Source organism: Thamnophis sirtalis, unplaced genomic scaffold, assembly GCF_051295495.1.
Source record: "Thamnophis sirtalis isolate CommonGarterSnake01/CBP01778 unplaced genomic scaffold, rThaSir2_p1.2 scaffold_7, whole genome shotgun sequence".
Classification (NCBI taxonomy): Eukaryota; Metazoa; Chordata; class Lepidosauria; order Squamata; family Natricidae; genus Thamnophis; species Thamnophis sirtalis.
Window position 1 is genome coordinate 26768988 of NW_028261387.1, and position 27679 is coordinate 26796666.

The 27679-nt window shown below is 34.5% G+C and overlaps 1 protein-coding gene across 2 annotated transcripts in view; it reads right to left on the bottom strand.

Annotated features, from left to right (window-relative positions):
- NFIA (nuclear factor I A) overlaps positions 1–27679 on the bottom strand; it is a 331843-nt gene that overhangs the window by 22796 nt on the left and 281368 nt on the right. For both annotated transcript variants that reach the window (XM_014075940.2, XM_014075939.2), the window contains 3 exons: positions 20135–20313; positions 17269–17434; positions 11352–11443 (listed from right to left, as the gene is read on the bottom strand). In XM_014075940.2, the coding sequence (XP_013931415.1) occupies positions 11352–11443; positions 17269–17434; positions 20135–20313 (437 nt within the window). The remainder of the gene's footprint in view (positions 1–11351; positions 11444–17268; positions 17435–20134; positions 20314–27679) is intronic.

Genomic DNA, 27679 nt, shown 5'->3' on the forward strand with positions numbered 1-27679 from the left:
AAAATAACACCACGAAAGTGTTAATGCAGTTGCCATCCATGTACAATTATGGCAATCTGGATTGTCATGGCTGATACTTCTAAAATGAATTAAAACAAACAATGTTAATATAAAAATCAAATCTCATAATTATATGAAAATACTTTTTATGACACAGGACTATATTGAATGTACAAGGAGCCTGGAAAAAGGGTTCCCTTTATTGTTCCTATATAACAAAACGATATGTGCAGTGGTGCTTGAAAGTTTGTGAACTCATTTGAATTTTCAATATTTCTGCATAAATACGACCTGTCTTTTCCTTCAATAAATGAATGAACAGGTCTAGCGTTTTTGACTTATGTGAGTATCTTCATCTAGTTTTAAAATTTGTAGGAAAACAAATTATGCTTTTAGGTTATAGTTATGCAGAAACCTGAAAATTTTAAAAAGTTCATAAACTTGTAACTACCACTGTATTTTGTGAAGGCTTTTTGATAGGAGATATTTATGACCTCTGGGGTTTTGTGGTTGTTGTATAATAAATGCTTCCGATGTTTTTTAAAATAATGAGCACAATGAGAGCGTTTCCATTTTCAGTTTGGGATTAAGTTAAATACGTTTCATCCTATTTCTTTGGACAATGCTTTGAACAAAAGCATTTACATCATGTTTAGGTTAATTTTGTAAATAACCAAAAGATTATTTTGTGGGTAGGGGATTCCCTTTAAGCATAAAATTACTTTTTGCTTTATTTACAGTATATTTCCATTTGAGCATAAAATTAACTTGTAGTTTATTTCACTGCTGGATGAAGGCCATGTGATTAGTCCAAACATTTTATGATTTCTGCGTCCAACATTCCCAACCTATTTAATTTTGTCTAGACAGCAGTAATATGAAAAGTTTTCAGAGATATCTATATTTATATTTATGTATATATGTCTCACACTAAAATGCAGTGAGTTTTTGACCTGAATAGAATTGGCAACAGAAAAGCAACCCATTGTCACTTGTTTCAAATATGGTATTCTGGCTGGAATTTCCTTGGACAAGATGGAAAGATTTTTGTTCTAGAGTGGAATTAAAATTATTTTAATTTATAATTGACCTAGTATTATAATACAAGTTGTTAACTATCAACTGTTCTAAAACACAATATATTTCTTTACATTCCACTACAGCTTCAACATTTTATTTAAAACCAGATTTTAATTATGTGCTTTGTGCTAATATGTAGCATATTAGTAAAGAGTTTAATAATTTTATTACTGAGATCTGTATCTTGTCAATATGTGGATCTTTGAAAATCAACAAATGGAATATTAATTCAGTGTTAGGAATATAATCTAATGGTTGGGTTGGCAATATATAAATCATGCAACAATGTTACATGATTTATATATTTAAAGAAACACCTGTTTCCTTAAAACATACTGTAAAATGTGATTGGTTGCTGTTTTCCCTCAATCGGCCATAAGAGGGAGCTAGAATGACTGTTAGCTCTCTGTCTGTTAGATGCTGGGCTGATATGATCTGAGTGTTTTGGAAGCTGGCTGTTAGAAAGTGCCGTGAGCTATTGTAAGTTTTGCAACTGCTAGCAAACTTTGAGTACCGGATTGTTTGTATGTTTATGGACTATGTTATTTGGATTATCCCTTAACTGAAAGACATTGATGACTGACTGTTTTATCCGTGTATGACTTGGACTGTTTGATGGACTCTGATACCTCTATTTCCACGAAAGTAAAAGCCTATTTAAATTGCAGTGTCTCTGTATGCTGGTTTGTGTGTTCTCCAACACAATTCTCAAAACGCTTCTCTGAACGCACTCGCTCTCCCAATGGGGAGCTTACCTAACAGCATTGACTGTACTTCACATTATTGAAACAAAATGCTGTATTTTATAGTTTTGTAACTGAAATTTGAAATATAAGATTTTATTATCACTCCAGCTCATTACACACACCAGCTGGTAAGAAGTGACCTGAACCTGATCGAGTGGGACTTATCACAGTCCCATTAATTGGTCACCTCCACGTATTTCACTTTTATTTAATAATTAAGACTTGAACACAAGAAAGTGATTTCAAGTTAGAAGGCACAGAGTACTAATCAAAGAATTTAATTAATTTTAGCCCCATTAAGATCATGCAATGTAAGTACTTAACTGTATAGTTAAATGAAGTTTAGGCACACACAATTTCTTTAGAATTTTGCTGTCTTCATCTCTTGCAATCGAGAGATGGCATACTATACTTCCAAATTTACTTTTGGCCCTAAACAACTACTTGAGTAATGTGACTCCTTATTCAGTGAAGATAAATGCTTTGGAATTGTTCAAAAATAATAAATATGGCTGCCACAACAGTGTTTTCATAAGATTAGTTGTTAGGCTATAACTACACTTGTGGTTTCTGCTTGCCAGGAAAATGGGTATTTTGACCTTTGTCCTTATGATGAAACATGAAAGTTTCACAGTTAGCTTAGCAATTTATTCTGAAGCAGACTAAAAAAGCTGATTTCTTTTTCCTTCTAAAAAGAATTCATTGTAAGAATGAACTTTAAGCATGGAAGTTAACAGTATGAACTAATAGCAGAATCCCAATTGTACAGCATTTTTCATTTCATAATATGCAGTTCTAGGGCGTCACGTTTGATTGGGTTCATTTTCTTTACATCCAGGGCTGATCACACAGATGGGTTGTGTCAGACAAGGAAATGTAACTTAATGATACCATTTAACAACCATCAAAGAAGGGCAGGGTCTTCCAAATTATGCCAAACCAAGCTACTATGATGTAATTGGGCCTTTCCAGTATCGTAACAGATATGTCATGCACCCTCTTAACTGTTGCAATTAATAATGCAGGAGGAGCTCATAAACAAAAGCAAAACACTCTTTGTTGTGTAGACAAAACAAAAGCTGTGGAATAAGAAAAAAGAAGATGAAGGAAAAAAACAACACTTTTATTTTTTTTATGTGGCCATGTTCTTGGTTTCCATTCTGCTGTTGTAACAATTATTGTACTAGCTCCTCTGACAGAGTCAATAAATCGATTGGGATCTAATGCAGCTGCAAGGGAGGTTAATCCAATACACTATCATCTGCTGCTGTGAAGGTTGTTGGGGGAGGTGAAAGCAGAGCGCAGGAAATCAGTAAGGAAAAATAAAGGTGAAAGAATACCTAAGAGCATTTTAGAGTCTGCTTTACATGGAAACAATGCCTGCAAAGGGACAGATTTGAGAAAGGTTGCTTCTGCACTGGAGAAATATATAAACAAACACGGCATTATAAATTCGGCAGTGCTTTAATAAGTACAATGAGCAACTCAGGTTCATGTAACATCATAAGTGTGAAAGTTAAAAATAAAAAATGCAGTGTGAACCTTTTATAAACGGAGCTAATTTTTAAAGTCCTTTTGAGGATGAATGCATGAATGAATATACAACACAAACACACACACACACACTCATTCATTCAAAGGAGCTTTAAAAATGAATGAATATATATTTATTCATATATACTGTGTATGTGTGTGTGTATGTATGTATATATACATTCATACATACGTTTGTGTGTGTTTGTGTGTATTCTCAAAGGGACTTTAAAATTTACCTCCCTTTATCAAAGGTATACACTACATTTTTTATTTTTAACTTTCTGTGTGTGTGTGTGTGCGCGTTTGTGTTTAATGGTACCAAACTCGACTAACTTTTAAATAACCCATTTTTTAAATAATTCAACATTATGTTCCACCAAAAATAAAAAATGCATAGGTGATCATCATAGTCACTATATTATTGGGTGAATGGCAGTGTTTATGTAAAGACCACTGGAGTGGCTGTGAGAGATTCAGATTACACTGCTATTCAAGGTTCTCAGTCTGGAAGTTTTACTTTCCAACATGCTGAATAATTAGTGCTAAGAAGCAGATATGGAGTAATACAGAAAAACAGAACAATGCTTTTTTGTGCCATGTAGTTGTCCATGACTATCTGATCCCTTTTTAAAAACTTTCTGCAGTCTTTCTAAGATTCAATATTTACTAGATTATTTTTTCATATGATTGGCCATCACAGTGTCTTTCATCCCTGTCTCTAATCCTTCATCAGCCAATCAAAAAAAAAACGTAGCATTCTACATGTATGAAAATAGATTTCTGACTATTTGATTACTAGTTGATTTTCCTAAGTTGCTGTGTCTGCAAGATGGGACTGTGCGGAAGGAAGAGGCAAGAGAGGAAAGGAGGAGATTCAAGTTGTCAAGGCATTATTTTATTTATTGTGAAATCTATATTAACATATTCCTGCCATTAAATGCAAACCCAAGGGTAAATTAAATAATTCAGCTGGGGAATAGGGAACCAAGTTCTTCTCAGCTAAATCAAACGCTTAACTATTTGCAACAGTTTTGCATAAAAGTTGAATGCAATAATACAGAACTGTCTTGTTAAGTATCTGTTTATTTAAGGAAATCTGTACAGTGTGCAGAAAGAATTACGGTACTTAGCAAAACAGAAATCTTTATAGCACATTTATCATATTTACTAATTTGCTAACTTTCACAAATCAAATGCATGTTTGGTGTGCCAATCTTTAAAAAAAAGCCCATGTCTGTAAAAACTAAACAAATAAATGACAGATCTTATAATTAAGTTATCGACTTTTAATATTACTAGATTAAAAATATAAGATTTAGCACAACGTTTTAGAAAGCTATATGTATATATGTATTACAAATAGATTCCAATGAAATTGGAAGTGCTCACCAATAGATGATTTAGTGAGGGAAATTCCCAGCCAAGGTTACAGGAAGAGATTGAAATTTACTTGATATGTCAATGAAGACTCAAATCATTCAGGCCAAAAGTATGGCAACTGGACCAAAATTTGTTAATCTGAAACATTTTGTTGCTCATTGAAGCAACTTCTTCAGTCAAAAAAACAAAAAACAAATATGCAGAGAGTCAGAAAGTCTTTGGAATGTACCAACTCTTGCCATACCAACTTCAGGGGTTTCTCCCCACAATGTATTTCAATATATCAATAAAAACTCAATTTGGGTACAGTTGCCATGATTTAACCTTTTAAATACTTTTGTGTGCATGATTGAGTCTTCACTGACATATTGCAATACAGTTTGGGTAGAAAGCCTTGAAGTTGGTACATTCCAACGACTCTCTGACTTTCTGCCTATCTATTTTTTTTTATTTTGAATCATGAAGTTGCTTCAATGAGTAACAAAATGTCTCCGATTAACACAGTGGCCATGATTTAACCTTTTATATACCACCTTGGTACTCTATTAATAGTGTGGTTCACAGCTACTTTGAAATAAGGATCCCACACATTATCAAGTAGCTGCGAATGAGAAACACTGTTGTAGACTGATCATTTGAGAGATTTAGGTTATTTCATTTATAAAGCAAAGCTTTACTTCCTGTTTTAAGGGAAAAACTACAGAGTATGTGAGTATGGGTGGAAAGATTAATTCTATAGGAGTTGAAGACAGATTAATAGAATCAGTTTCCAAATCAAGTTTCAGAATCAGAATCTTAAAAAATAATGACGTTGAATAGCAGCCACCTGGCTGACATGATTTAAATGCTGGTTTATTACTTAGTCCTTGAAGGATATAGCTGCTTTCCTCCCAAAAACACCCCTTCACGGGTCCTGTTTATTTTCCTTTTAATTAGTAAAACTGAGGGCAGGGATTATCTCTCTCTTTCTGTTTTTAATTATATTATCTGTGTTCTCTGAAAAATAGAATAAAATAGGAAATTTCTAACAATAAATAAAGCAGGGAAAGACTACAAGTGTATGTGTAAATGTAATTAAGAAACGGTCAATTTGCACAACTGATCTATCAAGAGTTAAATTAACCCCAAATGAAAGAAATCAAAATTTGAAAAACACTATACTAAAAAAAACCCTAAGTTTTTAGCTCAACTTCAGAAGTTACTATTATCAAAGATGTTCTGGGAGAAGCCATATTTCCAAAGATATTCATGACTAGTAACTTCTTCCCTATGCGAACTAGAAACAATTTTCTTCAAATTCCAAAGAAGTCATTTCTAAATTGGAAAGTAATATCAGACTAAGAAAGCAAGGAAAAGGAACACCCACAGTTAAAAGAAGTTCATATAACTCTTGCTTATTTTCATTTTAGATTTTAAAAAGAGCAGGAAATAGCAATAAGATTGTATGCTTTCCCCATGGGCCCTTAAGCACACTAGCATAATAGCAAGCAAAGCATCTATGCTGTCCCACTATAAAAATCACTACTGCAAATGAAAGCTGGCAAGGAAAGGGAAGCAAGTTTTAGCTTTCACTTTACAGAGTGTCATGGATTAGTAGTTCATAGAACTAATAATCTGAGAGTCTGCCATATCCGCCATAAAGGAATTGCAGCATATCTAATATCACTTGTCCCTAATATTAGATATCAAGAAAAGAGAACTGATTATTTTCAGCAGATGACTAATGTCACAGGGTACAAATAGGATGGCATTTGTACATCTTTACAAAGTAGAAAAGTTCAATTGCATATTAAACATTTTAATTCATCCAGCTAAACAACACATTTATGTTGTAGCTTTCTCTACATAGGAAGGCTGCAATTCAAATCTTCCCAAAAGATTCCACTACCAGTCCCATCAGCCAACAACATTGGCTTTATAGGCAGAGACTCATTCAAATTGTGGATAAACACATCTGTAAAGGGACAAGATTGGGGAAGATCAACATAATCATTTATTGCACATGGTGTGGGAGGAAAGAAGGAAAATAAACTTCAAATGTCCAGATTTTAACAAAATGTCATTTTAATTGTTTTAGCAATTTATAAACATGATTTTGTTCTCGAGAATACTAAACCAGAACATAAATGTCACCTACTATTTTTGTCCTTAAGATTTAGGATTTTTTAAAAAAAGATAAGTTAGTCCATTCATTTTAGAATGAACTGTTATCCAATCGTACTTATTTTCATGTTCATATTTTTGTTGCTTTCTATAACAAAAAAATGTACTTCTAGTGAATTTAAGTGAAACTATTAAGACTAGGCCAAAACAGATAAAGATTCTTTGATCACTACTCAAAGAAATAACAAAACAAATTAAAAAAAACTTGAATACCTGCTGTGGGAATTAACACCATGGAATTATTAATTGTTATATCTTTATTATTAATATTTACTTGTCCAGAAGCTGAATTGAGTTCACTAAGATGCATTTTGAATAAATATACATAGGGTTTATAAACTATTGTATAACTGACTTCAGAACTGTAGCTTTAAATAGCTTGCTTTAAAACTCCTCCCAATATTAATAGAATTCCTTAGACTGAAAAAGAACTAGCATGGTTTCAATGTAAAAACAAGTGAATTCTCTTCTTGTTACATCCTTTGAATTAGAGGGGCTTGAAGGGAGCTGGAAGTATAGCAGTAAAGAAATGAAGGCTGCTTTCTAGAAATAGGCCTCAAAGAGTTAAAATATTTCCCTGAATTGCTGGTGTACTTTCTGTGACCTTGTTCGGTGCAGAGGCTTGAAATCCAACACAGTTTAACCACTTCCATCTTTGCAGCTACAAAGGAGAACCCTCACTGAAGACTGCAAATTGAGAAATCACTACAAAAGCCAATACTGCTCTCATTATGAGTTGTGAAAAGTATTGACTTCATCACTGAAGGCGGTCTCACAAAGTTTGTGAATATGATCTGATATTGTCTCTTTTTTATATTCTAACTAATTACTGCTGTTGGGTGACTACTGATTCCCTCATTGCTCAAGTTGACTATTCTTATTTATTGCGTCCAATCGCCACAAACTAATTTTTTTTAAAAGTTTGTCTATAACAGGTGACTAACAATATATTTGTAAAAATATTCTGTACCTATAACAGGCTTCGTGCACTGATTGTTTTGTGGAACACATTGAAATATACACAATTAAGCCCAATTTCCATATGCAAGCTGTGGCAATTAACTGCATGAAGTATGATTGCAAAGTATTGATTCTTGTTGCAGTTTGATCAAGTGGGACAGCTTATGTTTGAGATCTGGCGATATTCCCTAAACTAGGAGAGAGATTATCCAGTAGTTGATGACAAGGTCCACAACTTAGTTGTGAGATATTATACACAACCAACTCTCCACACTGGACTGAGCATATGTTCAGTATGGCCATCACAACAATGAATATTGAACGATCAATTCAATATTCAACTTTGTTGCTCTACAATAAGAGATGATCTGGCTGACCCCAAGGATGGGGTCAAATACATCATCTACGCCCCCAGAACAGCCCCAAGTCCAACCCGCTTGAAGTCCACTGAAACTTATCTTGCACCAATTTGCCTTTATCTTTAGTAGTTCAGATACTTGTATATAGATAGCATGAAATAAAGTCATAGTACTTTTGAATTCCATCCTGGCTCCTGACTTCTTGCACCTGACATCCATATAATTAATGTTATATGGAGAAATGATATTTTATACCCAGAATATATCCCTTCATATTGTCTTATCTCCTCTGTGTAACTAGCTATCCATGCTTTGTTTATTATAGATAGTTATATGGGGTTCTGCCTATAGGATATAATTTATGTAAATCTGCTTGAAAAGTTTTTCTCTTCAGAATTTCTTCCAATATGCATATGATGTGGTAGAATGACATATTATGGGATATAAGGAACTACTTCAGCTCATCTATTGAGAAATAAATGTTTCAAGAATGTTAGTCTTCCTATTGGAATTTGCAATATGGAAATGATGATGCTGTTTGTATCATACTTTTGCAGTAGCATCTCTGTTTATTTGACCTGACTTGACTTCCATTTTCACAGAGGAAACAGATACAATTTACCCAATGCTTAATTATTATTTAAAAATTACAATTGCCAAATAAAACCATCACTATCTTCTTTTTGACTTTTAAAACACTCTACAGGAAAATTTTACAAATTAAAGCAACTGGTTCTTTTCTTTCTTCACAATTATGGCATATTAAGTTATCAATATGGTGACCATATGGACAAACCTGAAAAGGGACCATCTGAAAAAAAGTCATACATATAAACAAATTTAATTGTTTACTAATTTGTTTTACAAAGGAAAATTCAAGAGCAAAAACAGGAAAAACTAACAAAATGCATATTTTAATAAAAACATCTAAAATTATACTGTATGTAAATTAAATTTAAAAAGTTAATTTCAATTTCTGTATTTTTCACATGAATGTGAAAGATTGTGCATTAAGTAGTATCATTTATACAATAAAAGTCAAATGAGTTAATCATGAAATTAAATTAATATTGGCTGAACTCAGGATGATGTCCAGGGATTTTTTTTTAAAAAAATGTTCCATTTGATGCTAAGAAACAAGTCTTTGAAAGCAATTTTTAATCTTTTCTGAAGGAACTGTGTTCTGTAAGCTACGAAGGACTTTATTCATATTTTAGGGATTTCTTTTTTCCCATTTGTAGAACGTAGTACCTATCCCAATAATCTCTGTGATTTGATTTCAATAGCATGCTGAACATTATTAAGAAATATAGCTGAAACACCTTTTGAGAGATGTTAATAAAGCAAGTTTAACTTTGGCTCCATATTATTAGGTTCTGAATAAGAGTAAAAAAAAATAGAAGCAGTGTTTGTCTTGCAGTTATTGCTTAGAAGAAGACCTTAGAATGTGAGGTCATTTAGAAAAGTTTTAACTTTGCCCCTTGCCTTGATTGAATTTAATACTATACATTTAGTCTTTCTCATATGCATATAGATATAGCTTCTTTTACGCCTAGTTGGTACTTTTTCTTTGTGATAAAGCAGGTCAAGGGTTGTGGCTAATCTAGAACAAAATCACTCCAGCTAAGGACATACAACCTTTTTATAGCTGAAAGCTGAATTTAGCCTTTGAGTGGGACGCCAAAGGCTATGCATTCCAAAATATGTGAGCAAAAAATTTGGTAGGATCAGGGCAGCAATCACTTCATTAACAAATATGCTTAAGTATTACATAGACATGGCCACTTTCAATTTCTTAACTAGACTTATAGTGCAATGCTAAAGGTATCTGCTCAAAAGTAGCTTTAACAAGGACTACTTTATCAGTCATTATGAACTCACAAAATAAATGGCTAGTGGAATCAGGATAATCAAGACATTCTCTGCATCAGCTGCATGGACCAAAGAAGGATTGTTTCAGTCAGTTTAGAGGTATTTACTTTCTATGAGACTTTTGCTAAATATCATGGTGAGCTACACTGCAGGCTAACAGCATTCCACATTTAATTAGGTACCATTCTTACTGAAGATGCTAATCTCATTTAAGCAGAGGCCATTCATAATATACTGTAGCTTTCACAATTCCATAGAGTGGTCAAATATTACCGTTGTTACAGGTATATTAGAAAATATCAGATGACATCCTTCTGGACGGATGTCTTTAGAAAAGCTATTTGTGGTTTTGCTTGGTTTTTCTAAATAAAAGAACAATTGAACAAGCATAGCAAGGTGGATGGTTTGATGGAAATTGCATGCTTTTCTCTGCAATGGAGAAATCACGCGCCTCAAGCACACAGTATAATATGATTACCTATTTCATTTTGGATCCTTTGCTCTATGTCATTCAATGTATTCTTGATCCATGCAGTGATTAACGCCTTTAGCAACTGCCTTGAATATTATCAATCCTGATTACAGAGTAACTGAATGGGCAAACTTACACTCTGATTTTAAACATATGAAAAAAAAGTATGTTCCATTTATTTGGATGGTTTCCACAGTAACTTTGTCTGATGTTGGCTAAAGTCAAACCAAATAAAGCAAGACCAGATCTTGTTAATATTTGGGAGACCAGTAGAAAATCCCAAGGCTGTTGCCTTTTAGCAGGTGTCAAAGCTGATTCAAAAAAAAGGTTCCTTTTTTCTTTTCAACTTATCATATGGAAAATTAGTTTTAAATTTGAATTTAAATATAGTTGCTAATTGCCAAAATGTATATAGGACTGGACTTTCTACTTGCAGTTACATGAAATGTTATGTCATAGCATTTCTTATAATGTTGTCATGTGTTGTCAGTGCATAGAACGAAATATATTCTAATTGAAAGTAGCCATCTAACTATCTTTAGAGCAGAAGATTGTTGGAGGGAAAAAGAAGAAGAAATAACTCTGTGGGGAAAAAAAGCCCCACTATTGCCATGAGAATTTCTCAAAACAAAAAGAATTACCAGAAGTGACATTTCACTAATATTCAGACCGTGAAGATGAACTGATGGAAAGACACAAATCACTTGCAAAAGCAACACTAAAGAACAACAAAGTTGTTAACAAACAGCATGGCAAACAGAACGGAAGTTGAAAGCATCCCACCTGTGTCTGTTGAGGGATATTTACAAAGCTTGGATCCCGTGGTCCAACACTGACGAATCGATTTGCAGGGGAGGTGCTGGGTGTTGAATAGGCTGTGAAGGGAAGGGACACATGCGTTCAGGAAGCAGCACTAGATCACAGACAAACAACAACAACACTGATCTCAGAGCCACCCAAACAAATGTTGAACATGAAAATGAAGTCACATTATAAGGATCAAGAATCTGACTTAGGACAACTGGATTTCAAATGATGGAGAAATAAATATGGACATCAGTAGGCAATAGAACAGTATCTTGCTTTTTAACGTCAACCAATGCTACATATTTGAAGTTAAGCTTGGAAAGTTAATTCAAACGGCTTTTCTTGTACAAAGATCCATAGGCAAGAAGTCTTGGGGACTGCAATATTATGTTTGAGTGACTAGTGCTTTAAATTAGTCTAAGATCAGAACAAATTGTGAATTGCTTCTATTACACAGCAATATGAAGAATGGCTGATAAACATAATGCAATAAACTGCAAGTGTACTTTATAAGTAGGCATGTAGAAAATAGCATTTATGTAAAGCTATTATCCTTAATACAGTGAACTTTGGCTACATTATTGGCAATTTTTAAAATGTAAAAAGTTACAAATATTTCTGGCTTTCTCATTGTTATAGCATATGATTTGGGGCTATGACTATACCACCTCTATTATCAATTAGCTTATGATCAATTCTGATTCACTGCAATTGGCACAGCAATTCTATATATGGTAGAATGGAAGAAGATTGTTTCTGATTTATATAACTCTCCTGACTGTATCCTCTTTTTAAAACTGTACCCAAATAGAAACTGACCCAGATTCAAAAGAACCACAAAAGCATTGGATCCTGCACAGGTGTTTTTTTTTATATGTATCCCTAGATATTGGGGAGATACCTTATTTTGAAATAAAATACCCAAGACATATAAGTGAAATATGAATGCTTTCAATTGTCATGATCCTACCCTGTTTCTGCGAAAATAAGACCTCTCTAGATAATAAGCTCAATCGGGCTTTTGAATGCATGTGCTAAAATAAGCCCTCCCCTCAAAATAAGCCCCTGGGAAATATTGCAACACAGCAGCAGCACTGAGGTGACCATGCTCACCACTTTCTGCACCTCAAAAATAATTAGACCTCCCCGAAAATAAGGCCAAGTGCTTATTTCGGGGGTCAAAAGAAAACAAAACTTTGTGTTATTTTTGAGGAAACATGGTATATTCTATTGCTATTACGTCTATATTATTATGCTAATTACTATTATAAAAATTTACTATAGTATTAATTTTTATTAAATATTCCTTATATATCTTATTTTATTATGTGACTATTCTATTACAACATTGCCTCTTTACTATTACTATGTTACACCTTATAGTATTATTATACAGCAAAGTCTTCATCTTACAAATCCTTTTCTGCCTTTGCCTTAATTCTTCTCTCTGAAATTTTTTATTATTTTTCCTTCCCTATTATTGGTCAGTATAGAGTACAGGTAGTCCTCAACTTACAACAGTTCATTTAGTGACCGTTCAAAGTTACAACAGCACTAAAAAGTGACTAATGACCGTTTTTCATGCTTACAACCATTGTAGCATCCTTATCAAAAGGATCAAAATTCAGGCACTTGGCAACTGACTCATATTTATGATGGTTACAGTGACCTAAGTCATGCAATCATCTTTTGTGACCTTCTGACAAGTGAAGTCAATGGGAAAGCCAGATTCACTTAACAACCATGTTACTGACTTAACAACTGCAGTGATTCACTTAACAACTGTAGCAATAAAAATCATAATATGGGTCAAAATTCATTTAACAACTGTGTCATTAAGCAACATAAATTTTGGGCTTACTTGTGGTTGTAAGTCAAGGATACCTGTACTTGCACCTTTCTATGTCCTGCTTTGCTTTGGCTCTACAATTCTTTTTCCTCTGCATCACCCAGACACCCTTAATAAGGCAGTTTGTCTAAGCAACCTGCTTCTTCCATAGACTGTTGTTTTGCTGAGGGTTGGGCACGGCAAAATGAGAAGTAGACAGACCTTCTTCATGATTGTCAGTTCAAGTTTTTAGAAGAATAATTTGTTAATAATACAGAATATAACCTCTTAAAGAAGTATATAACTACTGGTTTAAAAAAGTAAAACTATCTACTGTATGAAGACTGGAGCTTTATGTCTATGAAGATTCTCAGACATCCAGATCATGATTGTCCCAATGGTGCTTTTTCAAGAGGCAACTGGACTTTCTGGTTTTTCTTTGAGGATGTTTTGCTTCTCATTCAAGAAGCTTCTTCAGCTTTTCAAGAGCCTCTTGAACAATCACCTTTGGGACAATTGCACCTTTATGCATTATTGCAATGTCCTAATAACATAATTAATGCTATAAATTAGGTAATCTCTACCATATTCAAAGCAATGGCCTATCATAAAAGTATTGTATAACTCAAATAAATATAATATATAGCTAGGGAACAGTCATGACTTTAACTGAGCTTGTCATGAGACTAACATTGGAAAAAACAATAAAAAATAGAGAAATACATTAGAGAAAATACCATAAAACACATCAACATAAGAATTGTGTAATAATCTAAATCTATATCCCAATATATATGTCTCTTTCTCTCTCATAAAAATTCTTAGATCTAATGTCATGTCATGCAAAGTCTTCTACTCAAGATTTGGAGACACAAAATCAGCCATACTTGTTAAATGAACAAATAATATGATCTGTGCAGATAATCTCCTATGTTTTTACAACTTTGTAAGGACATTGCAAATATATCTAACATTATCAAAGGAACTTATTATACGTAAAAGGGATATGAGTGAAACACAATTCTTATGCGCTAATAAATTAGCTGTTTATTAATTAGCTACTAAACAAGCCAGCTGAAGTTCATCATCTCAAATCTAAAATAACCTTTTGCTATAATGTAATATAATAATGGTTACTTCTTATTTATGCATCAACACAAATTCCTATTTATATGTGTTTCCAAATATTTAAATCTAATTTTATACACTGTTTGTCAGTCCTGAAATTAATATTCGTAAATGTTTTTCCTAATACTGCTAGCAGTCAGTTCCATTTTGAAGTAAATGCAGACTGAATGGTTCCAAAACATATCTAATACAGTTATTAATGTAGCAGCAACTTTGACGCTTGTAAATCAGTGTTTTTCAAACTTGCCAATTTTAAGTTGATAGACTTCAACCACAGAATTCTGCTAATGCTGGGTGGGGAATTCTGGGTGTTGAAGTTGATACATCTTAAAGTAGCCAAGTTTGAAAAAAACTGATCTAAATGATGCTTATCTATTATGTTTCAGATTCTATTTAGAGAACAAAACCACAGATTTGGCATGCATGAGGTCATGTTGCAAAAGAGTATGTTGTTTATAATGAATGAACGACAGAAATATAGAAGAGAATAAAAAGAAAGTAAGATACTTCACAATCTCTTAGCATCTCCTGAATGTCACAATCATTCATTGTCATTAGGCAATATTTTAATCATCAAACAATCATTTACTTTACAGAAGCCCTTAAGAATAAAAAAATGCTGATCTGAAGTAATAGTTGTTCTTGTTGCTATTAATCTTACATATTTGCCCTTCATATGTATGACACAGGATGAAAGAGCCTTTGTTCTGCCCAAATAATATCTGAAATGTAATAGACATTATCTCCAGTTGTTTGCTTCCAGATAATGTATATGGGGAGGATTAATGTTTTAGAGATGTTACACATTAGAGCTGACAACACCAAACCAGAAGTTCTAATTCAATATACCAAAACATGTAACTTGTGACTTGTTTTTCATTTTCTGTGGCACAGAGGGTAGTCTTAAAATTCCTGCTTTTTCTGAAATAATTATTACCCTCAAAGAAATATAGTCAACAAAGCAAAATCCCAGGCAGCGTTAATCTAATACAACATGCATTTTCATCTTTCCAAAGAGGATATGTATGGTACAAGCAGGTCTGCTATTCTTATATGATTGGTGATATTTGATCTTCTACAGATGCTGTACTAAGAGGCGGACAAGAACCTGACAGAAGAAATATGAAAGATAATCCTCCAAAGCCAGCCAGTTCAACTGCTCATCGTGTTTTAATGTAGCCCTCCCATAAGATTCATCTACTATGGCATACCATTCATTTTTTCCAAATAATAATTTATCACCTATTTGTGATTGTGGGAAGCTCCCATCGGAGCTTTCAGGAGGCTAACTGTGAAACTGCCTACACTCATGTTTCAGATTCCATAGCTATATAAATTATAAATCCCTGGGAGGATTAACAAATCCAGCAATCAGGAAATTTCAGTTTTATTTAATCTAGTTTAAATCAAAGTTTCAGGCACACAGCAGCTGTGACCCATCTTTTGAAATGCATTTGATGAAATCTTTAAAAAAATCACAAAGGGAACAATTAAGAATACAGGTTGTTATGTTTCAACAACCCTTTGTCTTCTAAAAAAAACAGAAATAAAAGGTGTGAAAATTTATGTCATACAATATGTTTTCTTCATGCAATGCCTTGATTATTTATTTTATTTCATTTGTATTTGTCAGAGTGAATAGCAATATTCTTTTTTTTTAATACAGCATTTGGAGCTCACAAAGCATTTTATATCATTATCTTACTTCAGCCAAATAGTCTGTCATGAGTGAGTAAGACAAAGTGGATGTGCTGAATCTACAAACTATCAGCATTAGTGGTAGTGATAGTAAAGGCTAAAAGGCCTTTAAATCTAGTTATCATGTTATTAATAGCCTTGAATACAGTGACTGTTACCTTCTTAATTACCAAGATGGGTACTTAACTTAATTCAACTCAGTGCTCTTTAAGTCTTCTTTTTATTAGCATGTTTTTACCTCTTTCAGAGAAGAAAAAGGAGTTGTCTAAATGTGAAATATTTTTATTCCTACATATGCATCTAAACAGATTAAAGCATCAGTGTGCAATATGGTGTGTCAAAGTGTTAAGCTTTCAAAGACAAGACTGCAGGTTATGTTTTTGCTCATTCATTTATTCATTTTTTGGCTTCACACTGCTAAAAATGCCTTTTTTTTTGCAATGAGTTAAAACAAAGAATATTACTGGAGACCCAAACAGCTAAATCACTATACAGCTTGCCTGTAGAGTTGTCACATTCCTTCTCTATAGTAAGGAAAAACAGGATGGCCCCAAAATGAGATCTTAAGACTTTTTGCTCAGAGATCTTTGCTTGTCGACGATACTTTTAAAGATGCTTTCAAACTAGTTTTAAATTAATGAAAATTTCTATCAATATTTTTCTTTCTTTAGGCAATACTGATATAACAGCTTATTATTAATTTCATCTCTTCTTATAGTCCGATCATATCAAGTGTCAATAGGAATTTCGTGCTTCTGCTGCTCTAAGAGTTAAAGTAAAGGCCACAAATCACCAATAAATTTCCTCTCCCCTTTTGAAACTGTAAAGCACTATGCCAGCATCACCATTAGACCAGAGATGCATTCTGGTGATCAGTATAAAATATTAGAAAAATTGGGTAGGAGATGTTTTTGCACTGTTGAAACTTGTAAAACAAGGACAAATTTTGACAAGAAAAAAAAGCTTATATACTTTTAATTGAATGTGATATTAATAAGAGTCAGACATACTGCACATATCAAATTGCTTGCAACTCTTCTCCCCTCAAAAAAGATACTATTTTGCAGAAATCTTCCATTGCTTACATGCACAGTCATTTTCTCTCTCTCATTAAATCATTAGTTGATGTACTTATTTACAGGAATGTTTTAATTTAAGTTTCATTTTACAGAACTATGAAAACATAAATCTCTTTCAAACCCATGTCAGCCTCGTGTTTCCTCCTTTGGCTGTACTTACTCGGTGATGTGGGAGAGGCAGCACCACCTTCTGTCGACGTGGTTGGAGGCTTTGTGTCTGGCACTGGAAGAGGCACAGGCCTAGCCATTGGGGGTGGAGGCGGTGGTGGCAACATTGGGGTTGGAAGGAATGGATTGTGCACCTTGCCTTGGCTGCTACCATTGGGCTGTCAGATACAGAAGAAAAATGAACCATTAATTGCCTCAAATGGAATCAAATGGCTGGGATAAATACACATGGCATAAACCTAACATGGCTAAAGGCTTAAATGGACAAGGAAAACTCAATTAAAATTGGTTATCCACTGTTGTATTAAAGAAGAATGCATACATCCAGTCTATATCAAAGAATATCTGAGACATTTTATGAATTAAGGTAAATATATGTTTCCCAAGATAATGATGTGAAATTGAATTTGGGTCGGTCACCGGGACTTTTATTTTTAAGAACATCTTATATTGTTAAAAGTCTGTAGAGATTCTCAGTCATCCAGATCATGGTTGTCCCAAAGGTGCTTTTTCAGGAGACAACTGGACTTTCTTGATTTTTCTTTGAAGATGTTTCAGAGCTGAAGAAGCTTCTTGGATGAGAAACAAATGTCTTCAAAGAAAAACCACTTGCCTCCTGAAAAAGCACCTTTGGGACATCTTATATTGTTTTTCATATAGTTTATACTGCAAGGACAATAGCCAGATATCAAAGTAGCTGAAACAATACATAAACAAAGCTCTATACATCAAACATAACACATGGTCATTCTCTGATATAACTTCTGTACCATGAATACCTTCTCAAGAAATTATGCAATACAGCTAGTAGCTATTTTTCTCAAACACTTTGTAGTTCTATGGATCCAACTCTGAGATGTGGATCTAAAACACTAGCAGCCATGCATTTTTTATTATATATAGATTACAAATTGAGTGCTAAAAGCAAGAAACATTCTGCTATCAGAAATGTAATGAGTAAAAATAACTATGGCCTTCATTATTTTTCACTTGTACTCTACTGTGAGACAACCAAATATTATTTTAGATAAGGCTATATACCGAGGTAGTCATTTGTCCATATAAATGGAATGTTATTCTAGTAACCTGAAGATAATTGCTAAATTTAACAACAACCTAAGATAATTCAACCAAAATTTTGGAACACTGTTTAATTTTTCAGAGATAAGGAAAAAAGATAATACCTCCTATGAATAACAGACCATAAAAAACTCTACTTTTATCTTCCTGAGTTCAAATACTGGTCAAGTAAATCTCAAATGCTACAAGAAAGCCATTAAAAAAGTAAATGTAGCTGATTTAAAACAGCTGTTTTGATTCATTTTTCTACATAAATAATTAATAAAAATTATTATTATTCTATATTTTGGATTCACCTTGGAAATCCAGGAATCAGGTCATAAGAAACTAAATAATTATCTTTTGGGGTCATGTTAATTGACAGTGTTTCTGAACATGAATGTGAAGTTCAAATCATATATACAATATTGTATGGAATGCAAAATTAAGACCATCAAATTACTGATGAAGTCAATTTACCCATTGCTAGCTATTATAGGGCAATGATCAGATACTATATAAAGCAGGAAATTGCTGTGAATAAGCAATAATGGCAACATGAGGTATAATAATAGTACAAATAGAAGCAACAGAACAGTGTTTGATGCCAATGGGAAGATGTTAGAACTAGAGAGTACTGTATACACATACAGGAGTGTCCATGGGAAGAGCAAAAAGTCAAGATGATCATCATAATTGTGCGAATGAAGTCCCACTCTTTCAGTATTTATGATAATAAATATGAACGCACAAAGGGTGGAGGTCTTGACTACTCCAGTCCCTCCATGGATGCCATTGTATGCATATACATCCATCAATGTTTTCCAACCTCAACAGCTTTAATATATGTGAAGTTCAATTTACAGAAATTTTGACTGGAGGTTTCTGGGATTTGAAGTCCACACATCTGAAAAGTTACTGAGATTGTGATATGCATGTACCCCACCTCCCCCACATACTAATACAGAAAGTGATATTTCAGATGGCAGAGACACATCCTGGTCTCTTCCACTGCCATTGCTCAGCTGAGACATAAATGTAGCCTTTTCTACTGGACATATGCTATAGTTAGCATATAAAATGTTTATACACACACACACACACACACACACACAAACATGTAGACCTCATCTTACAACAGTTCATTTAGTGACCATTCAAAGTTACAACAGCATTGAAAAATGTGACTTAGTGCTGTTTTTCAGTTACGACCTTTGCAGCAATTGCATCATCATGTGATCAAAATTCAGATGCTTGTTAATTGGGTTCATATTTGTAAACCATTGCTGTATCCCAAGGTCATGTGATCACTTTCCGACAAACAAAGTCAATGAGGGCGGGAGCCAAATTCGCTTAGCAACTGGTTTACTAACTTAGCAACTGCAGTGATTCAGTTAACAACTGGCAAGAAATGTGGCAAAATGGGGGCAAAACTCACTTAAGAAATGTCTTACTTAACAACAGAATTTTTGGGCTCAATTGTGGTCGTTGGTTGAGGACTACCTGTGGTATGTCGCACTAATCACTTACATCAAAATTTAGCAGATTTCATTACTGGCAAAAATTGATTAAATTCTAGCATGTGGAAGGTACAAATTATAGGCACAAGGTAGCGAAATCAAGACAACTGAAATTATATTAACTCCCATCATAATCGACATGAATGAAACACATTTAAATGTGGGCTGGTTTATGCCCCCTAAGCAGAATGGTTTTCTTATGTGTACAAATCTGTTTATATCATTTCATCATTATAGAAACAAAATTTCTGGAAAAAAAAGTAGAAACAGCTTCCTTACATTTAGGAACCCCACCTGTCCAGCCTGCTGACCAGCATCCGGGCAGACAAGTTGGACAAACTCTTTCAGAGTCTCCTGAGGATGATAGCGAATTGCTGGGTGTGAGAAGTATGGCCCAGGCTGTTGAATAATGGGTGATGTTGGAAAATGAAGAGTCGATGGTGTTGCGTGTGGACTTGCTATAAGAAAGAAAAGCAAAATACATTATAAAGAATAGGTTTTTGGAATCTGTTAAAAAATAAATTATCTAATTTCATGCTTTTTTATATTGCTTTATTATGTAACCTTAAAACAAGTTTTCTGAAATGCATATATCCTAAAGTACAGAACTGATGCCTGTAGTGATTTTCACCATATGTCAAGTAAATTCTACTTTACTTCAAGTATAAAGGCAGAGTGTAAATACAGCCAGATTTTAAAATGTCTCTTCTGCATTTTTAGTGGTCATCATTTATAAAGGAATCAGCAGTCCTTGGTAAAAGTGACGACTATTCATTACCTTAAGAGCCTTTCTAATGAATCCAGCAATAAAAAATGTATCTGGGAGATTACAGTTGATTTAATTGACATTCTGCATAATTCTGGTTTGCACACGGGGAACAGTTTTACTTTGAGCTATAAATGGGAGGTAACATAATAACACCGATGCTCTTGCAGCTTTATTTAATGTTCAGTTCATATAATTTGCATTATTGTACCCCAAACATTAGGACTTTTATCTCTTATAAGTGAGAAATGAATAAACATGTCCCTGGATAACTTTTAGGAATACTGCTTCAAGGAGGGTAAAGTGCATTCATATATTGAGAAATTTGTGATTGCAACACAGAAAGTAGCCCAGGAATGGTTTTGAATTGCCCCAAGGCAAAAAAACAAGACAGCAAAGATTCTTGCTGTCAATTAAGAATTTGGAAGAAAAACATAAATACTCTTAAAATACCAGTGGTGACATTGAATGGCTTAATATTGGGCTATGTGCAACAAGAAAGGTGTCCTCAGGATTGAATCTCTCTCTCTCTCTCTCTCTCTCTCTCTCTCTCTCTCTCTCTCTCTCTCTCTCTCTCTCTCTCTCTCTCTCTCTCTCTCCCTCCCTCCCTCCCTCCCTCCCTCCCTCCCTCCCTCCCTCCCTCCCTCCCTCCCCCCTTCTCTTACTTCAATTCTAAGGTGACTCATGCCTGGGAATGAATATCAACTGGAAAATAAGGCCCCTTCTGTAACCATCCCTGTACTATAAATCAGCTGATCACTTCCCATCTGATCCCATCATGAGAGGATTGAAAGGAAAGGAAAACCAAACAGAAACTTAAGGAGCCTCTAGTTCAGCCTATCTAAGACAAGTTGCCACAAGGCAACTGCTCATTTCCAAGATTTAAACATTTGTTAGAAAGACAAGAGATAAATACAAAACCAAATCATAATACAATTCTAACATAAGATTAATGCAAAATAGATCTGAGCATCAGATGCCAGAAGTTCTACAGTCTTGTCTTAAGATAGCCCTTCCCATTCAATGTATATATCCTATTTTGAACAAACCACTATTTTGCATTAATCTTCTGTCTTCTAATTTTGAGCTAGATAATGGCTTCATTTCCATGACTGATAATGACTAATCATGTGCCACTAATTGTGCCATGTCAGTATTGACTCTTAGTGACCATACAGACAGATTTTCTCAAGAATGATTTGTCCCCAACTTGTTCCTTTAGATCTTCCAACAATCCCCCCATTGCCACTGTAACTGAATCCATTCACTTTGCTGCTGCTGCTGCTATGTTCTGAAGTAGGATAATATGAGCCTGGTTGTTTGTACCTGGATTAATCTGATGAATCATTTGTTTGTTTTCTTGGCTATTCACAATATTCTCAGGAGTCTTCTCCAACATCAGAGTTTAAAAGTAGCAATACTCTTTCTATTCTACTTCTTCAAAGTCCACTTCATCCCCATAACTATATGTAAATAGTCTGCACCATAAATCACCACTAGATTACCAGTTTAATACTTAAAGGGATGGTTAAGTTGTAAGTCATGTTCTGGGAACATCCTTTCCCCCTTCCTGAGGCTGGGATACGTATTGTTCAGTTTCCTGTCTTGGAAGCTGGGGAAGGTAATAAAAATCTCAAGAAAAGGTAGAGAAATGCACATATCCCACTTTCGCCACTCCCCCGTCAGAGTTGCAGAGTTGCAAGAATTGAAGTATGTGGACATGTGTTTTATTGGAGTGCTTTGACCAGAGCATCATACAGGAAAATCTGAAACTTTTATAAGGGAAGGTGATTATCAAAGAATAAAAATATATGCCAGGATGAATCCAAAATGATTGTATACAAAATAATGTTCAAGTTGCTCTAGGGCTAGGCCTATTTTATTCTTACAAGACTGAACAGAGAGAACTTGGAGCAAGTGTACTGTTTTCTTTTTCTTCTTTCCAATGTTCTTCTCATGTTCTGCATAACATAATTTCTTGAGTTAGCACAATCTGTCTATGTTTCTGTAGCAGGTTTGATACCATATTTTATTTGGTAATAATTATAAAAGATTTAGTTTAAACACCTTGAAGAGCCACTAAGGAGAGTCTATTATTCCTTCCTTCCTTCCTTCCTTCCTTCCTTCCTTCCTTCCTTCCTTCCTTCCTTCCTTCCTTCCTTCCTTCCTTCCTTCCTTCCTTCCTTTCCTCCTTCCTTCCCTCCTTCCTTCCTTCCTTCCTTTCCTCCTTCCTTCCCTCCTTCCTTCCTTTCTCCTTCCCTCCCTTCTCTTCTCTATAGCTATGTGATCTACAGACCATTTGCCAAAGTAAAAAAATAAGACAATTTAGATTTTTCAGAAATGTTGATCCAATAACAGCTACTTAAACTAAGATAGCAAAGTATTTCTGCTATTTAATAGTGATCTTTGCTTGTCCCCAGCAATAAAGCCAACCCAAGTTCGAACATTTATAAAATTTCCTCCCCTGTTCTAGATGTTTAGATGACCACTGTCTCAATGTGAGTTGGAAAAAAATGACCCATCCTGTGAGTAAGATTAATGTTTTAAAGGTAATTTACTGAGATCGGCATAACATTTTGGGACCTTCTAGGTGTGTATAACAGAATTTCCAAGAAGTAATGGGACAATGACTATGTTAGGTAGGATATCTCCCAATTTTGATCCCTATTTAGAGGGAAGCAAGTTAGGATGCTTATTTCTCAATTGACTTCCATTAAGTACTTTAGACATTTAAACCTCTCTTTTGCCGAGTTTGACAATCACAATGCTGATGTGTCTACTGTAATATGTAACTGGATCATAGAAAGTAGGAATATTAAAGTTGGTGTGCTGGAAGGTAAATTTTCCAGCACTAGTACCCAAGGAATCACGCCAAAAAATTTGAATCAAGTATCATTAATTTTAATGAGAACTGATAAATGGTTCAGTTATTCTGCCCCCACTGGTTGTTTATAACATCCTTCCTGAAATTTATTCACTGAAACCAACTATGGCTCCACAATCATCAGGACTGGAAATCTCAGTTCAATTCTCTTTTCTTTGTTTGTCCAGCAAACCTTCACATAGATAACACAGGTCTGTGACTAAAAAGCTGTTTGATTATTTTCATCTAATTTCCATGTATTTTGGTGTACTGAAAACAAATAAAATATTGAAAAAACTCCTATATGTCATGAATTGCCAGGAGGAGATGAATGATTTGGTAAGAGACTTGAATCTTCCCAAAAATGCCACTGAGTTACTCGGATCAAGGCTGAAAAGCAGGAATTTATTGTTGCCAGGAGTGTCATCTTCATGGTTCAGACATCGTGAAAAGGAGTTCATTCCTTACTTCGCCCAGTCTGATGGGTCAATTTAAAATCCAATATGATTCAGAGCAATGGCATCTTTTTATAGATTCTTCTAAAAGAAGTCTCAAAGCAGTTTTACTCCACAACAGTTTTTACGCTTCCATACCTGTAGGTCATTCCGTACACTTGAAGGAAACCTACGAGAACTTGGAATTGGTTCTTTGTAAACTTAAATATGAAGACCGTGGTTGGCAAGTGTGTGGGGACTTGAAGGTCTTGTGCATGCTGCTCGGGCAACAAGCTGGGTATACCAAATATCCTTGTTTTATGTGTCTATGGGACAATCAAGACTGACAAAATCACTGGACCAAGAAGAGTTGGCAGCTGAGGGTGCTAACAATCGGTGAAAAAAATGTCCTCCAAGAAACTTTGGTACCTTTCCATAAAGTTCTTCTACCACCTCTCCACATAAAATTGGGATTGATGAAGCAATTTGTAAAATCACTTCCAAAAGATGGAGAATGCTTCAAATACTTGGTCACCACGTTTCCATGCCTGTCGGAGGCAAAATTGAAGAAGGTGTGTTTGTCGGACCAGACATTAGAAGGCTATAGTTGATCAAGAGTTTGTCAATCCTCAAAAAGAAGGGTGGATTGCATTTAAAGAAGTTGTACATAAATTTTTAGGCAATAACAAACATCCTCACTACAAAAAGATCGTCAGAAGAATGCTGAAAGCATTTCAAGCTTTAGGTTGCCTGATGAGTTTGAAAGTGCATTTCCTCCAGTCCCACCTTGACTACTTTCCTGAAAATTTGGGAGCTGTGAGTGAGGAACAAGGTGAACGATTCTACCAAGACATTAAAGAGATGGAAAGGAAATACCAGGGAAAATGGAGCATTATAATGATGGCAGACTACTGTTGGACGCTTCAGAGAGTCATTCCAGATGCTACTCACAAGCGTAAATGCACCAAGAGGAGCCTCACAAGGAAGGAGAATCGAGTTTAGTGTGTGTAGGTGAGCTCATTTCAGTTCAAAAAAGGATTTTCATTTAAATATTGTAATAAAACTTTAATTTTATAAGTCTATTTCCATTTATTTTGAGATATTGCCTTATTTAACATAGTTACCTAAATTGTCAGGAAACATGATGTCCTATGACAAAATGGAGGTCATTTTCGGATTCAGCGCACCAAAAAACATAAAGATTACGTGGAATAACCAAAACAACTCTCAAATTTTTTTTTTTGCAGACCTGCGTAAATGGGTAGTGCTTTACTATCTCTCAGCCCATGCCATGATTTCCTCCCTTCAGGCTGAAGCCAAGTCAACAACAAATCTTTTTTCAAACAATCATACCTTAGTGCATAGTGTTTAAGTGAAACAGACACTTCCTGCCATAATTTGGCAGCAAGTACTACTGCTCAATAATACAAGTGATCATTCCAAGAGTGGCCACAATATCATGGAGCCAGTGGGTAGCCTACTCTTGGTTCTTTAATTTTTTGCCCCTACTGCATACAAATAACTATCTGTCCACATGCTTCTTCCATCTCTGCAACTGTGGTGCTTATTTAAACATAGCTGACTTAACAAAGACTGCATGGTTTTTTCCTAGCTATTATTTAAATAGCTAGGAAAAAACTATGCAGTCTTTGTTAAGTCAGATATGTTGATTTTCTAGAAGCATAATTTCTTAGTCTGCAAATTTTTTAAATAATCTGAGGACAACTGATGGAAAAGAAAATTAGAATTAGGATTTAGGGTTCAAAAGAAGTTTAAAACAATCTAGATATGGGCTGTCAAACTCCCAGCCCATGGTCCAGATGCGTCATGTGCTAAACCATGCCTGGTTTAGCGAAGGGAGAAAAAATCCCAATATGTCACATGACAACACCATAACCATGTGAGTTTGACATCCCTGATCTAGATGTTCTCTATAATACTAGAACAGGAATAGGATAAGCCCTTGTTCTTGTAGTTATCCTAGTGTAGCTGTTGGCTAAAATAAACCTACTCACCTCAAAGCCTAATGAGAAAAGATATGACACATGGATTCATCTACTTACAAAGAATACTAGTTTAAAGTAAAGTCTTTCAATTTGAGCTTGGCTTCTGGTAAATTCATGCATATTTAATGCAGTTATCCTGGCAATCTAAACACTTACTGGTGCCTTTTTCCAGGATGAATTTCAGTTCACCAGTCACCTAGTCTTGTTATTCCCATTCATGTCCTAATCATGTCCTAGCCCTGGTTAGCTTTTTAATCTAGGTAAGATTAGGCATGTGCTGCCATCTGTTGAGACCAGAACATTTTTTTAGGAATCAAAACAATGCTCTATTAGCATTATTTTGTTAAAGGACCAATTACAATTAAGAAAGCTGGTGTTAAAAAGTACTTAAAAAACACTGAAATTAATTCCTTTGATATTTCTCTCTTTTTTTGAGATGCTTCAGCCCACTGTGATCCGAAACATCACTTTTACCATGATGACAATGCAAAAGCCAATTCAAATTATGGAAGATATATCCCACTCTTTATTCTGCCAAAGGACTTGTTTTCAGAAATGGTTGTATTAGAGTATTAATTGGCTAAGCCACCATGCTGGCTGAAGTCAAATGCTTTTAAATCTAGGCAACAGCTGTGTTGATCAGGAACAAGTAGAGATTTTAAAATAAGGAATGCTGTTAAAAGGTTAAGGGTTTTTTTGAAAGAAATTTGAACTATATATAATACAATTGAAGAGGTAGGGAACAGAAATCTGAATAAATGGCTTTAAAAATTTGGTGGCAATCCAGGTTTATTAAAATCAATGGGAAATATTCCACTTTTAGCTCAGCTTAAAACTACAATCAACCAACAATAAAAATCTATGAATAAAAAGTTGTAAAAACTGTTTAGGTCTTTAATCTTACTCAAATGGAACTGTTTAAATAAAACATTCACATCTGTTTTAGCAATTCAAAAAAGCCAACCTTAGAATTTCCGTTCATTGAATGTAATTTCTCATACACTAAATTCAGAAGAGATAATGTAAATAAAAGATTTAGAATTTATCTCATAGGAAGGCTGCTTTTCCTTCCTATGTATGTTTTCATATACACATGTGCACATACAAATGTGTCACATACAGGCATTTAAGGGAGGGGAAAGGAAAAACTAGAATTGAATTCAGCTGAATATGACCCTAAGTTGACAAGCTGAGAAAACTCAACACTGAACAAAATGTTTGTTTTGGTTTTCTCTATTCTTGTTTTCCTTTGACAATCCTATAATGGTGGGAAAGCTGGAAGGAAAGTGAAGTAGAGGAAGTTGATTACACTGGCAATGAATTGGAAGACCGGAAGAATTGGTTTGGGAAGAGATCATACAGAATATAATTGAAGATGTCCAAATCCAGTCCACTTTAATTATCTAATGCCTGATGTATTGGCATCAATGTGTAGTCGATCGTTTAATCTTTCAACTGTGTTTCATATTCATGTTTCTTGCATTCCACTTTTCAACTATGATCTGCCTTTGCAGCTTGAAAGTTTCTTGTTCGGAAAAGTTCCTTTGCAATGAAACAGCACAGGAGGACTTGTAGAATTACAAATAGATTAAGCTAATAATTAATTACACATACAGTACTTCCTGAAATTCAGGATCAAACTCCTTTTAGGTAAAAATGGTGTCTGTATAAGAGGGGAATGTGTGAAGGAATGATGCAATAACTATACAGAATAAAATGTACTATATTGGAGTGGCTAACTGAGAGACCACTAGG